This window comes from Puma concolor, chromosome E4 (assembly GCF_028749965.1).
Source record: "Puma concolor isolate L17-30 chromosome E4, mPumCon1.1.hap2, whole genome shotgun sequence".
Taxonomy (NCBI): Eukaryota; Metazoa; Chordata; class Mammalia; order Carnivora; family Felidae; genus Puma; species Puma concolor.
In genome coordinates, this window is record NC_141683.1 from 16,299,695 (window position 1) to 16,314,543 (window position 14,849).

A 14,849-nucleotide genomic window follows, 5' to 3' on the forward strand; every position below is an offset into this window, starting at 1 on the left:
CAGTGCTCAACTGACTGAGCCACCCAGGCACCCTTAACCTCGACAGTCATTTTAACTGAAAGAATTTAACATAAATAATTGTTAACTAGTTGTAAATTTGTTAACCGGGTAGTTGAAAGGTTAAAAAGTGAACTCTAAGATATCATGCAGGTGGCTACAACAAGGAAACAGCAACTACCCTCGGGATTGAGGGAACCAAGCGAGGCAGCTAAAATTCTTAAAACTCAGAAATTAGAGGGGGACACCCCGATGCTGGGATCCAGACAGCTGAGGAGGCTGCTTCCAGCTGATGCAGGTGTCTGGGGAGGAGGCATGAGATGAAGCTGTTTTTCCAAGTGTTATTAAAAGTTCATACACAAACTTCTTGTAGGAAGGAAGGATTTGTTACTTTCAGGGTGAAAAATCCTTGCTAAAGTGATGCTTACCTAATCAGCATGCAAACAGGAAGCAAAGAGGAAGGAGCCAGTTCCTTTTTCCTTTCAGCTTTCTGATCTTCCTCTGGCGCCCCCTGTTGGCCTAGCCCAACAGAGTCAGCCGGCAAAGCAGAAATGCCATCGTATAGTCCTGGCTCCACTCTCAAAAAGCCAAATATAGAAGGATAGGGTTGTTGCTCAGAGACAACTTAATAACAGGCACATTTTCTCTAGTTGGCAGGTTTCACAGAATTTTGGTCTCTTCTTGTCAACCAGTCATCCAGTCATTGCTCAAAAATAATATTTATTGTTTAATATAGTGTGCCATGCTTCCCTAGGTGCTGAGAATATATAGAGAAGTAAGAGAGATTCTTTGCCTTCAAGGAGCTTGTAGTATGGTATAAAAGATAGAAAAAAAGAAATTATATTACAGAATAGTGTGACAAGTGAATCAATAAAGAAAAGACTTAACACATAGGAGGATGTGATAATTCTACTTGAGAGAGAAGCAAAGGAAAGACTTCCTGGAGAAAGTACTCTGGTGGAGCTTTAAAAGATGAATTGGAGGGGCGCCTGGGTGGCTCAGTTGGGAAGCATCTGACTCCGGCTCAGGTCATGATCTCGCAGTTTGTGAGTTTGAGCCCCGTGTTGGGGGAGCCTGCTTCAGATTCTGTGTCTCCCTCGCTCTCTGCCCCTCCCCCACTCATGCCTCTGTGTGTGTCTCTCTCTCAAAAGTAAATAAACATTAAAAAAAAATTTTTTTTAAGATGAATTGAAGTTAGCCTATAGAAGGGGGAGGAAGAAAGGAGTATGGAGCAAGGCACTGCAGAACAGGATTAGCATATCAAAGCCACAGAAGCCTGAACAATCATGGAATATAAAAGAACTATAGGCAAGCATTTGATTATGAGTGGAATATAAAATAGAATCGAAATCTGGAACATGAAGGGGCACCTGGGTGGCTCAGTCAGTTAAGTGTCCAACTCTTGATTTAGGCTCAAGTCATGGGATCAAGCCCCATGTTGGGTTATGCACTGTCAGCCCAGAGCCTGCTTGGGATTCTCTCTCTCCCTCTCTCTTTGCCCCTCCCCCATGCGCGTGTGCTCTCTCTCTCTCTCTCTCTCAAAATAAATGAGTAAACGTTTAGAAAAAAAGGAAGTCTGGAACATTAAGCTGCAGCGGTAAGCACGGGCCAATTGCATGGCAAATCATTAATGTTTTAAATGGGATTAAGTCTTAACATTTGTGGATGATCTTTGATGTCTCCTCCCCCGCACCAGAGTATCCACTCACTCCACAATGCTGGTTGATTCAACATTCACATGGCATTTTATAAATCACCTGTGTTTCCATTTCCTGTATAAGGTTATTAACTCTAGCTTACAAAGTGAAATGGAAACTAGAGAGCACAGGTGAGTTTTTCCCAAGGTCATCTAATCAGGTGGTTGTAGGCCTGGACCTACGATCTATCTTCTCTGACTACAGGTATTTGGGGTTTTATATTTATTTATTATTTTTATTTTAATGTTTATTTATTTTTGAGAGACAGAAACATAGTGTGAGTGGAAGAGGAAGGAGACAATACAGAGAGAGAGGGAGACAATTCAAAGCAGACTCCAGGCTCTGAGCTGTCAGCACAGAGCCCAACACGGGGCTCAAACCCAGGAACCATGAAATCATGACCTGAGTCAAAGTCGGAGGCTCAACAAATGTAGCCACCTAGGTGCCCCTGGGGTTTTATATTTAAATCAACATTCTTGTTATTCTTCATGAGATGAGGGTGGCAGTTTCATAATACTAAATTGCTGTGAGAAATAAACTGAGTTATAGGGTTTTGCTTTAGTTGTTTTTAAAGACAAGTCCTGAGAATTGTTGGCAGAGAATGAGGGTTAAGATGTTTCTCTTTAAAGGTGATATACTACATTAAAAAAATATAAGTATGAATCTCCTTTAAAATATATCGTTCCTGGGGTGCCTGGGTGGCTCAGTTGGTTGAGTGTCCCTGTCTTGATTTCAGCTCAGGCCATGATTTGAGAGTTCAAGCCCCGCACCAGGCTCTGTGCTGACAGCTCGGAGCCCGGAGCCTGCTTCAGATTCTGTGTCTCCCTCTCTCTTTGCCCCTCCCCAACTTGCATTCTGTCTCTCTCTCTCCTAAAAATAAATAAACATTAAAAAAAAAATTTTTTTTAATATGGTGCCTAGGGTGCTGGTGGCTCAGTTGGTTGAGCGTCCAGCTCCTGATTTCAGCTCAGGTCATGATCTCACAGTTTCTGAGATTAAACCCTTCATGGGACTTTGTACTGACAGCTTAGAGCCTGCTTGGGATTCTCTCTCTCTCTCTCTCTCTCTCTCTCTACCCCCCTACCCCTCCCCTGCTCTCACATGCATGCTCTTTCTCTCTCTGTCTCTGTCTCTCAAAATAAATATATTCTTTAAAATAAAATATGTAGTTCCTAGTTTTCATAGTTATTTTGGTTTTCTTCTTAGTGTTAAACAACATTAAATTAACTGTAGTTGGAAAAGAGCATAATTGAAGTATCTCCCAAATGAGTTTAAGCATAGAATAACCGTTTGGCTATTTGGGAAGACTGAAAATGTGATTTCCCTAAACACAGACTGTTTAGGAGGAAACACTTCCAGTTAGTTGAAGCCTAAATCCTACATGAATTAGGAATAATTGTGATCTACGTAACCTCTTCTGTTCCAAGTGTATTCAGACATAAAGATATTCTATTTTTTACCACCACAGATGGAGCATTTACCCCAACACAGTATTAATTTATTGAGTATTCAACAGTGGCAAGAAATACTTCATCAGGCTGCACCCTGTAACTGCTTTGGTGGATAAACTTGAAGCTAACATAATTTTTAACCTCTTAGAGATGTTTAAAAGTCATGCTTTCAGGCAATGTTTTAAAAGAATGTCACAGCCATGGCTACACCTCAATGCGGGGATTCATGAGAATTTAATAAAAATTAACTGAATCGTCATAGAAAGGATGAAGCCAGACAAAACAGAAAATCTTACTTCCTGGTAGAAGTTTATGTTTGTTTGCTGTATTATGTTCCTTGCAAACACCTTTTAAAAACTCACTGAGGGGAGTCCTTGGCTGTGAGCCCTGTGGTCCTCATTAGAATGGATCCCTCCCAATGACACACCTGGTGCCTAGTATCTGCAGCAAGTACAAAGGCCAAACCCTGCAAACCTACACTGAGTGCAGAATCTGGCCCACGCATGGTGGCGAGGAATAACGAGGTGGGTTGCCGACCATAATTGCAGGTCACTGAGTGGCATCTCGGAAGCCTCTGTAGCCTCCAGCGGGAGGCTTGTCATTGCTCGTGCTTAGGTCATTGTGATTGATCCACTTGAGGATCCTCAAATTCCCAAAGCCAAGTATTTTAAATACCCTGCCTTTTTGTGAGAGGTACTGTCATTTACTTTGTCTTAATAACCCTTTCCGTGTTGATGGCTAATCTGATATGGCAGCATGTGAGTATCCTGGCATCTGAAGAGGATGTTCATTAAATACTCCTAACGGCCTGGAAAATACTGCTCTATCCATCAGTCTCTCTCTACTACAGAGTAGAAGCTAAGTAGGAGAGGTTCATCTCTTTGGTACATTCTTCCCCAACCTAGTAAGTAAAAGAGTTAATAGAGATGAGGCGAAAGTGCAGACAACCATGGAATTACGTGTGTTGTGGCCATTCATTCAAAAAAAAGTATTGAATTTACTGAGCTAGATGCTGGGCACACAGAAATAGACCAAATGCTCCATGATTCCTCGGGAACTTCCCCTTCCGATTAGGTCTGCGTCATGATTTTACTTATTTTTTTTTATTTATTTATTTATTTATTTATTTATTTATTTATTTATTTTTGCATCATGGTTTTACATTCAGATGAGCAAATAACTGTTCCAAATGAAATACCAGATATTTGGGGCCATACTAACTGACAATTCCATTTCTCCTACTCAGATGTTTAATGCTCTATATATTGAGTACCGAAATAGTTCGCCTTCGTTTTCACAGCAGTAATATCTACTGATGGGACTAAACAATCCCTTTCTCAGGCAGTTGAAAGAACTTTTTGAGCATACTCTGCATTTTACTAGGTCTTGGAGAAGACATCTAATAGGAATTAGACTTTTGCCCTTTAAAGATCTCTAGAGCAAATCGATATTACATAATTTATCATGTTATTTTCATTAATTTGCATTTAGCTCAATCTTCTCCACTCAGCTATGAGTTCGTTTAGGTCCCTAAGTTCCTTCAGGAAAGGGATATGTACAATTTTTGTACCTTTGCCCCTGGTACAAGGCATGGTGTATATTAAGTGCTCAGTAAAGGTTTGTTGATCACTACAAGAAAGATTGGTCCTTACTTCGAAGGGTTATGGCTTAATTAAAGAAGAGAAAATTCAAATGAAGATAAAATACATGAGATGCAGGAAATGAATTTTAAATATGTTTTAGGAGCACCTGGGTGGCTTACTCAGTTGAGCATCTGACTGTTGATTTCAGCTCGGGTCATGTTCTCACGGTTGATGGGTTCGAGCCCCATGTCAGGCTCTGTGCTGACAGTGCAGGACCTGGCTGAGATTGTGTCTCTCCCTCTCTCTCTGCCTTTCCCCTGCTTGCTTGGGTGTGCTCTCTCTCTCTCTTCCTAAATAAATAAATTAGTTAATTAAAATTAAAAAAAATATATATGTGTTTTAAATATCCTGGAAGCAGGTGCAAAATCACATTGTACTAGGTGGAAGAGAATAAGAACCATGGCTTCGCCTCATCAGTCTCATCCTTCAGTGTGCTAGCCTGGGCTTTTTTGCATGAAGATCTTGCGGTTCCACGAGCGGCAAGGGGGTCAACCTCAGCGTGCAAACGCTTTCCAGGTCTCCGCATGCATCATATTTGCTGCTGTCCTATTGACCAACGAGAGTCCCATGGCCATGTTTAGAGTGAGCTTGAGAGCACATTAGCAATAGACATGGGGATACAGGGAGACAAATCAGGATACTTAGTGCAATCCGTCTACCACAGAAGGGTCAGAATTCCCAATAATATCAACTTTTAATAATTGTATATGGTGTAATTTCCAGTTGTGCAAAAAATTAAATTAGGCCATGTACCTGCATGTACACATGCATACACTTGCACACATGTACATAAACATATAGACAGAGATCCAAAAAGAATTTTTACATGTGTTAATAGTGCTTACGTGTACGCTTCTGATTTTTTAAAGTTTTTAAATAATGTATGTGTTTCTGCATATTCCATGTGCAATTTTTTTAAGGAAACATTTCTAATGTAATATGACAAGACATAATTATGGGCGGTGTTACACTGTTTAAATGTTTTTATTTATTCTGTATTTTACATGTTTTCTATGAAATATATGCGTTCTTTATGATTAGCCAAATATATATAAAACCTACATTTAAAAAATGATATCGAGCCAGTCCTCTTGCATATTCTTTCATCTGGTGTTCATTAGGACACCAGAAAGGGACAGTTGAGCTGATAAATTTTTCTGAAATGCAATTTCTTTTATTTTTTTTATTTTTTTAATGTTTATTTATTTTTGAGACAGAGAGAGACAGAGCATGCATGAATGGGGAAGGGGCAGAGAGAGAGGGAGACACAGAATCTGAAGCAGGCTCCAGGCTCTGAGCTGTCAGTGCAAAGCCTGATGTGGGGCCCGAACTCACGAGCTGTGAGATCATGACCTGAGCTGAAGTCTGATGCTTAACCGACTGGGCCATCTGGGCGCCCCTGAAATGCAGTTTCTTAGTCTGTGTGCAAATGTCTTTTGAAATGTGCAGCTGTTCCTGATTGCCTTTCTGGCTTCCTTTCAGACGTCTTGCCGGCATCGAAGCAGAGTCCCTTTTGTTTGTCTGGTCAGAAGGAGCCCTTGAATTCACTGATGCTTCAGATACTCTGATGCCTTTCACATTCTATGAATATCGGGTCAGAGCCCACAACTCCAAGGGCTCAGTGGAGAGTCTGTGGTCATCGGCACGGACTCTGGAAGCCCCACCTCAAGATCTGCCAGCACCTTGGGCACAAGCCACCAGTGCTCATTCAGTTCTGCTGAACTGGACAGAGCCACGATCCCCCAATGGCATTATCTCCCAGTACCATGTGATCTACCAAGAGAGACCAGATGATTCTACATTTAACATCTCTACTGTGCATGCTTTCACCGTGATGGTAAGAACTTAGAAAGAAAGAATAACAGATACTTAGATTATCTGATTAATATGTTGAAATTTATTTTTTTTTATCCAGCTTATTGTTTTTCTTCAGTTAGAGCTTAAATACATTAAAATCTTTCACATGTGAAAAAGAGCAATGTAGTCATAAGGAGGGATAAGATACTGAACTGAGTCTAAGGGATATTGGAGACCAGTTTGCAGGCCACAGTTAATTTGTTATTACCTCAAGCAAGTAAATGAATCTTTCTCTGTGTGATTTCCAAATCCATGAAATGGGGATACTAAATGTGTCTCTGTATAGCTCATGGGGATGAGGCACCGATGAAATTAGACAGATATAGGATAGATACAGATAAAGGATACAGATATAAATACAGATATAGATACAGATATAGAAAAATATGGATATAGATACAGATACAGATAGAAAAAGATACGGATACAGATTCAGATACAGATACAGATATAGATACGAGTGGTATTACTGTCTCCTTGAGAAAAAAGAAAGTTAAATTTCTAGATCTATCTATCTGGATAATATAGCTGTAGATATCACATGCACTATAACTCAGTGGTGATTTTTCTGGGTTGATCACCTCTGGCCCATAACACAGTTTAATTGAGTTCACCCAGTATCTTCTGAGATCTTTCTTTAAATCTGACATAGCTTAATGTTCTATGGGAGAAAGAAATGGAAACAGGTTGGTTCTTTTATCAGGGAGCATTCTCGTTTATAATTACTGCAGAGATGAGAATTGAACATAAGAAAAATCTGAGAGAAGTAGTGGATTATAGCCTGTAATATCCACGACACCGGGATTCAGATCCCAAACTCCACCATCTCCTAGCCATAAACCACAATATAAGAGAGAATATTATATACAAAAGTGTTAAAGAAATGCTCCGAAAGGCCAGCAGGAAACCCTCATACTGAAGAAGCTTCATGGAGAAGATGAAACTTGTGGTCTTAGTAGTTAAATACATACAGTTTTCAAAATGTGCCAAGACCTTGGTAAATATGAAAACCTCTCTTAAAAAGTGAAGAGACAGCCTAAAGTATTATTTTCAAAGGGCAGACCATGTTTCTATACCGCTAATTGAGGCAGCCCAATATACATGAAGTATAACATCCATCGAAATGTCTACATAATAATGAGCAAACATATTTTAATGAAACTCCAGAAGAATAGTTGTAAATGAATAGTTTATAGTACAGTATTTTCTCTCTGTCCTTATGTTCACTTTTCTCACTTGACCAAAAAATAAGCAGTCTGTGAATTAAAGAGACAATATTAAAGAAATCCTTATTTTATTTAGAATTCAGAATTGGTACTTTATTTTTTATGTGACATTTAATTTTCTTTGTAGATAAGGGTCTTTCATATGACATCTTTCTACAATCTTCCTTATAAGCATTAAAAACAGTGTTCTTAAGGGCAGAAGACCTTTTTTAGTTGATACTTGATCTATGGAGAAATCTCTTCCTTCTCACCATATCATTGGAATTAGTGTCCTGAACTTCCACCCTGAAAGTTAACTACTGAAAAATAAAGTAAAAATACTGAAAAACTCTTGACAGGAGCTTTCTGAACGAGGCACCTTAATTTAAATGTATTTTTATTGTAAGTACCAATATTGCAATAATTAAACCTCTGATTTTGAAGCATGGCTTTCAGAGGCCTGAGCCTAAACATTTAATGTCCCCAAACAACTCTATTGGAATTCTCTTATGGAGTACCCTCTACATCATTCCTTCATAGCCAATTTCATTTCACAACACCAGATTTAAAGTATACAATGAACTCTGTCTTGTATTTAATCTGCCAGGTTCTGTTTTTATCACACCAAAAAGTTCCTGAAAAAGAGGAAGGCCTATGACCCAAGCTTTAAGCATCACACGGCCCTTTGTTCCTGGGGCCCAGTAACACAGCTTCTGCCTGGCAGCCGAGGACTGCTTCACCCTGCCATTTTCCAGAAAGCAATCCTCGCACAGGGCTAAGAGAGCAGCCAGAATAATCTGGAAACAGGAATGTTTCTGCACCCTATTTTCTAGTGTATGTGTCTGTGTTCATGTTCGAAAGTACCCCCCCACACACACACACCCGAATCTGGGTATCTGGCCCTGAGAATCCCAAGAAAAGATTTCATTAGGGTCATTAGGAAAGGCTCCATTTGAGCTTGTTAAGCAATCCAAGACATCTTCCATAGAGCAATCGGGCCAGTGTTCAGACATTCTGGTCAGTCGGCCAAATTTTCAGGGCAGGAGGCCACTATGACTGTTTTGGGGCTGACATCTTTGAAAGAAATCATCAGAAGAATAAACTGTTGTCTTTGAGTTTCATACACTTGAAACACTTGAGGTTTGTTTGTTTGTCTGTTTGTTTTTCTTGAGATATTTAAAGGAGGTTCTACCACTTAATTCTAACTCCTCACCGCCAGAGAATATTCCTTTTATCGTGCCCAAATCCCTCCTCCTGTCACCAAAGTCCTCCCTTTCCAGTTCAGAAGAGCATGACTTCTCTATACCAGTTCAATGAACCTTCAGGGTCAAGAACAGATTATTGATGATTCAATCCAATTTGGCAAATAGTCATTGAGCACTATATTCAGTATGCCAATATTCAATACTGCGGTCAATTGCGTTGTTGAAAGCTACCATGAGACTAGGCCCTTGGGCAGAGCAGAGACTGAAAGGGAAGATGAGTCATCAAGACTGAGGCACAGATGATTACCGCTGGGCGTTTCGGATTTCTAAGTTTCTTTGCTTTCAGGTTTCTGCTGCTCATGTTTTAATGATTCCCCTTTAAATCTCTCTGAGTGTCTTCCTGCCTCTAGTTACTTACTATTTCCCTAATTCCTATACTAGCTAAACATCTTTACTGCCTTCTTTCATGTCTGTGCCCACTTTGGAAATTTTTCAAGTTTTTGTTTCATTGACGACTTCGGCTAAAATTCTCCAGAGCAGATGAACTGCATTTTCAGTTGGTGAGGCACAGAATCCATTTCCACAATTGAAGGATTACAATTGAATCCACAGACTTGCAAGAGGTATCACTAAATAGTCTCATTTAGTCTCTTGTTTACTGAGATCCTATCTCTGCATGAGGGGCCACCAATAAATTGCCCAGAGTGTAGCGCCATTATGGCTTGTCCCAAGGTCCCCCCAGAGTTGTTTATAGACAGGTGGACGTTGCTGGGAGAGCCACATAAAACAGGTGCAATGGATGCATGAGTCCTCTTGATGGTGGCAATGGATGGAGAAATGGCAATGGGAGCCCTCCGTGGGGGTGGAGAGCATATGTGCTGGCAGGGGCAGCGGCAGCAGCAGCAGCAGCAGAGGCAGCAGGAGAGGAGAAATGGAAAGAGTGTGGGTTTTAATGTATCACCAGCTTCTCTCCCAACCTCATGAAAAGTTTCATCTCCCTTTGGGCCCAAGTAGGTTCTTCTAAGGGGAAGAAAGAGATAGCTAGCTTCCTAGGGTCTCTTCAGACCAATACTCTCCACTAGTGACAGCAAGCTAGCTTTAAGTAGAAGTCCTTAAGCTCCGTTCCCAATTAGCTCTGTGATGAATTGTGCAGTGTCAGGAGAGAAACTGTATTTAGCCTCACTTGGCATGCAAGAGTTCCATGGTGGTATTTACAGGGAACACTCCTGGCGAGGTTGGCGATACTGCTGCCACCATTCGGATTTGTTTGCTTTTTCTCACTGGCACCTGCCATCGCACTGGCAGAAATAACTTGGGATTCAAAGGCAAAGGTGGTTTACCTGTTAGTCTGTGCTCTCAGTATATCCCTGCTTACCCCACAGGGTTATGAAACATCAAGCCCAGATCGTACATTTGCCCAGTACCCTGAAAGATAGATGGTACTCTGCACTGTGTGTAGAATCAAGCATACGGTGCTGAGGGGTAAGCAAATTATATGGGTCACTAAAAGTTGGCTTCCAATCTGGAAATAAAATCCAGAATTACAAACTCTACTTTCTAGATTTTAGTTGCCAAACTCACTTGCCCAATGTCAAGGAGGAGGTATTCAAAATTTTCTCATGTGGTTGTCTCAAATCTCCTTACCATTAAGTAGATATGTGGCAGGGTCGGGGGGGGGGTGCAGAATTCTTCATAATTGCCATATTATGTGGAGTTTGTGAGTAAATTGGTTAGTTTGCTTTTAATCCCATTTTTAATTTGGCTTCGTATAATGTAAAATATTGTTTCTCTTTACATATGATCTTAATTAATTGTAGCTCTTACAATGTGATGGTTCTTTTCTCCCCGTCCGTTTATAACACAATAGAAATGCTCTAGGAGATCTAGGTATCTAGAAGGATTCCTCTAGTGATTATCTTTCCAAACTGAAGAAAAATTTGGTAACAAAAACAATTACTACGCTTTTTATACCAGTTCTATAAGCTGAGCTTTTCACATCTTATACGGTAACTGTGTTACTCAGTCTTTATATAAAATTACAGAATGCAATTGTGTAAATGTCACACAAAACATGAACACTTATTTGTGCAACCCATATGATGTATTTAGTTTGACATTAACTTTTTATTCACTAGCCTTGCATTATCTTTATCCCTTTTTTCTAATAATATGATACTAATCACAGATACATCTTGGATATCTGCTTTTTACTCAATATTATTGGAGATGCAACCCATATAAGTCTTCTTGAAATTTGTACAACTACTTCTTAGAGAGAGCTTTATTTTTCTGTAACCACTTTATTCCAACAAGCTTCATCCGGGACCCTCTTGCTCAGTCATCTCTAATTTCTAAGGCACGTGCTATGGTTTTCTAGTCACATTCAGTGACAAGGACCAGCCCAGTTCTGGTAATCAGGATTCATTTCAGGTGTTTAAAAAAAAAAAAAAATCTAGTCTAAAGCCTGACTTCAGAGATCCACAGTAGAAAAGAAAGGACATGTTTATTTTGTTTATTTTCTTCCTTCTTCAGTTCCCTCTTCTCTTGTTGAAGTCCCCAGGACTGTGGGAGAAAAGAAAGAAATAGACCAAAAAAAAAAAGCATTAATCATGAATCTTGTTTTTATCCATCTACATTGCTTCCTGTGGGGTCATGCAGAGGTCCTGCGTGGGAAGTTACATGCTCCGTGTTCCCCGATGCAGGCAACATCTGGCTAGTTTCTTATATTCCTATCCCTTCCTGCCTCAGAGATCCAGCCCCACAGCCTCTTTTGCTTCTGGGTCCCCTCTCCTGAGCAGTCAGCTAATACTAGGTCCTTTCACATTGAAAAAACTCATTCCTTTCCTGGCATCCTCCAGGCCTGGGGCAAACTCATTCTACCAAATAAGGAAAGTACAGCTTGTCCAGCCCTATCTTCTCTACTCACCCTAGCATGCTGAGTGAGACCCAGCCAGCCTCACAACTTCAAAATTCTTTGAATAAGAATCAGGAAACAGCTTCCGTGTTCCCCAAATCCTGGAATCACGTAAGAATCTCAGAAGATGCTTCTCCACACTAGTGGCTACATTAAAATACCCTGAGTCTCTTCAGCTCTGGAGCAGGGCTCATGAAAAGAGTAAATTGTCCATCTCACCTTTCTTGCAGACACCCTCCGTTCCTTCAAGTTGTTCTCTTGGATGTCCCTCATATGCCTTGAGGGGGGAGTATGGCGTCTCCGCATTCCTTCTTCCCAAGTAGTAAGGAAATAATGTGGGGAAGCTTCTCTACTAAATTCCCTTCTGTAACCTGCTTGTCATGAACTGGATCTCCCCTCTTAAAAGTTGTCTTATACAGATCTTCAGAGGAAGGTGGGCTTGAAGGTGTAAGGCTGATTCTTTGTTTCTAGAAGTCCTGCAGAGGTATATCTAGCTGTTCTAGTAAAGTTACTTATCACCTGTTTTGTTTTGTTTTTTTTCTTTCCTAAGCTGTACTTACTATTTCCTAATACATCCTGTTACAAACTAAATTGATCCATATCTTTCTTATCACTCAACCCAGATAAACTGAGTCCTTCTCCTTCCTTCCTTCCACAACCAATCTTCACTAAATCCTACTGGTCCTACTTCTAAAGTATATCTTGAGTCCTGCTTGCAGGTTCTTCTCACATGTTGTTCTTCCTCAAATGATCATGTTCTTACACTTCAAGTGGATCCATCCTCCTCCTCCTTGTCAAGTCTGAACTAAAATGTTACTTATCTCACAAGGCTTTTTCAAGGGCTAACTAAATTAATGCCTATGCAAAGTACTTTAGAAACTGTAAATGGCAATGTAAACAGGATGTAAAACTTTAGAAGTCCTGCTATTTGGACTATAGAAGCCAGAAAAAATGGACAAAAGTAGGAAAAGTTTTGGTTTGTATAGAGCAACTGTTTTACTTTAGTCATGAATGAAAAACCTTACATTTTATATACTTTAAGCATTCTTTACCTTGCAACAAAATTCAGGCCATGCAAATTTAAGTGTTTCTTGATAGCACAGTGTTAATTTCCAGGTAATGTCTCAAGTATTGGATTGGGCTATTTCCTTTCTAAGTCATCTGGAACAAGAACATGCTTTTTTGTGTCCCTAAGGTGTAGCACTGACTCATGTCCCTTCTACCATAACATCTCAGCCTTGCCCCTCAAAGAGCCCTCCTCAGGTGATTTCCTGTCTAGATGCAGTTCTGTTTACCTACCATGATGCTCAGTGGACCCTGCCCATCCCCCATCTGGGATCACATGAGCAAAACATGAAGTCTTTTGATAGCTCGCTCTCACACACACACACACACACACACACACACACATGCACACATGCACACACTTCCCAGGTTACACAGACCCTGCCAAACTGTCATCGTCCTAGTTTACCTGGGCCAAAGAGCAGACTATCGGTATATAAGGGGCAGTTGGTGAGGAGGCTATTTGCCCTTTCACTCCAGTGTGTTGTTATTTTTTGGTCTTTAAATGAATTGTAAAGACACCCAAGAATTCCACAGAACCTTGGTAAAAAACATATATGAAAGTAAAACGAACTTGTCCACACAGTAACAGGCCCAGGCCATAAATTCAGAATATATGCCATTTAGCAGAGACAGCAAGCTGTAAATGGCAGTGAAGGGCAGAAGTTAATTGAACTACCGTGCTCTTGTCACAAGTGGAAAGTAGCCACTACCCGAGACAAGATGGCTGCCCCTAAAGTACCCTATTACAGCCAAGAGATCATATCCTTAGCTCTGCAAGGGCTTATGGGTGAGGGGGAAATCATACACAGATGACCAATTTTTTTATGGTTCACAGCCGATCAAAGTGAAATTCAGCAGCTGTTCAGGACAAGTGACCACTGTAACGGCTGTAATATAACCTACTAAATAGAGAGGGAATTGCATTAGAGCAAGAGGTTAGCCGTGATTATCGGCAGGTGAGTGCTTTATTGAAGTTGAAAGACCATTAACATTGATAGAGTAATTATTTCAACTTGAAAGTAATTACCTTGATGGGTGATAACTTCTCTAGTGTTCCCAGATTTGATTGGGCCAAACAATTGTGAGCTCCTGAAGCCTAGAAAAATATTACAACAATACTGTGATTTTTAAATTACCGAAACCACTGTTGGAATATTTTAATTATGCCGAACAGTGAAAAGATTTTGCCTTATACCAGCTAGTGACCTCTCATGTAGAGAGAGACATTTGCTTTTTAATCCAAATGCAATGACCCACACCCACCACCTGTGAATACATATGTGATGGGTTTGCAAATGAATCTTTTTATCTCGATATAATTTTTAAGGTGAAACATCTTGTTAGTGCTGTAGCTAGGTGTTAACTACGCTCGAACTGCTGGCATTGTTGATCATGTCTATGACCTGGGAGGCCCCAGAATAGCAACTATTTTTTGTCTTTGTCACAGAGGGCTTACGTTTGTATAAATTAAGTATTTTAATAGCGGCATCACAAAAGTCGAAAATTTTGGATGCCATGTATTGTGAATCCCAAATCTGAGATTTTATTTAGTCATGAAATTCATTTGTTTGGATAGTTTTCTTGCTTGATGTTATGCAACTCCACTACAAACGCACCATTGTCAGGGTAGTTTCTGTTTATCCACACTGGACATCAGCAAACAAAATCAAAATTGAAAATCTGTGCTACTTGCTTCTCTGAAATCTCATGCAGGTATGACCATTATGAGTTATTCACAATTGAGGACGAAGACATGTAAAATCTAATATGACGATCAAGACAAAGAAATACCGTGGGACTCTTCCATTAATC

General features: G+C 40.2%; 1 protein-coding gene across 3 annotated transcripts in view; it reads left to right on the plus strand.

Moving 5' to 3' along the window:
• USH2A (usherin) overlaps positions 1-14,849 on the plus strand; it is a 734,839-nt gene that overhangs the window by 631,024 nt on the left and 88,966 nt on the right. For all 3 annotated transcript variants that reach the window (XM_025927811.2, XM_086694483.1, XM_086694484.1), the window contains exon 61: positions 6,271-6,625. In XM_025927811.2, coding sequence (XP_025783596.2) covers positions 6,271-6,625 — 355 coding nt within the window. The remainder of the gene's footprint in view (positions 1-6,270; positions 6,626-14,849) is intronic.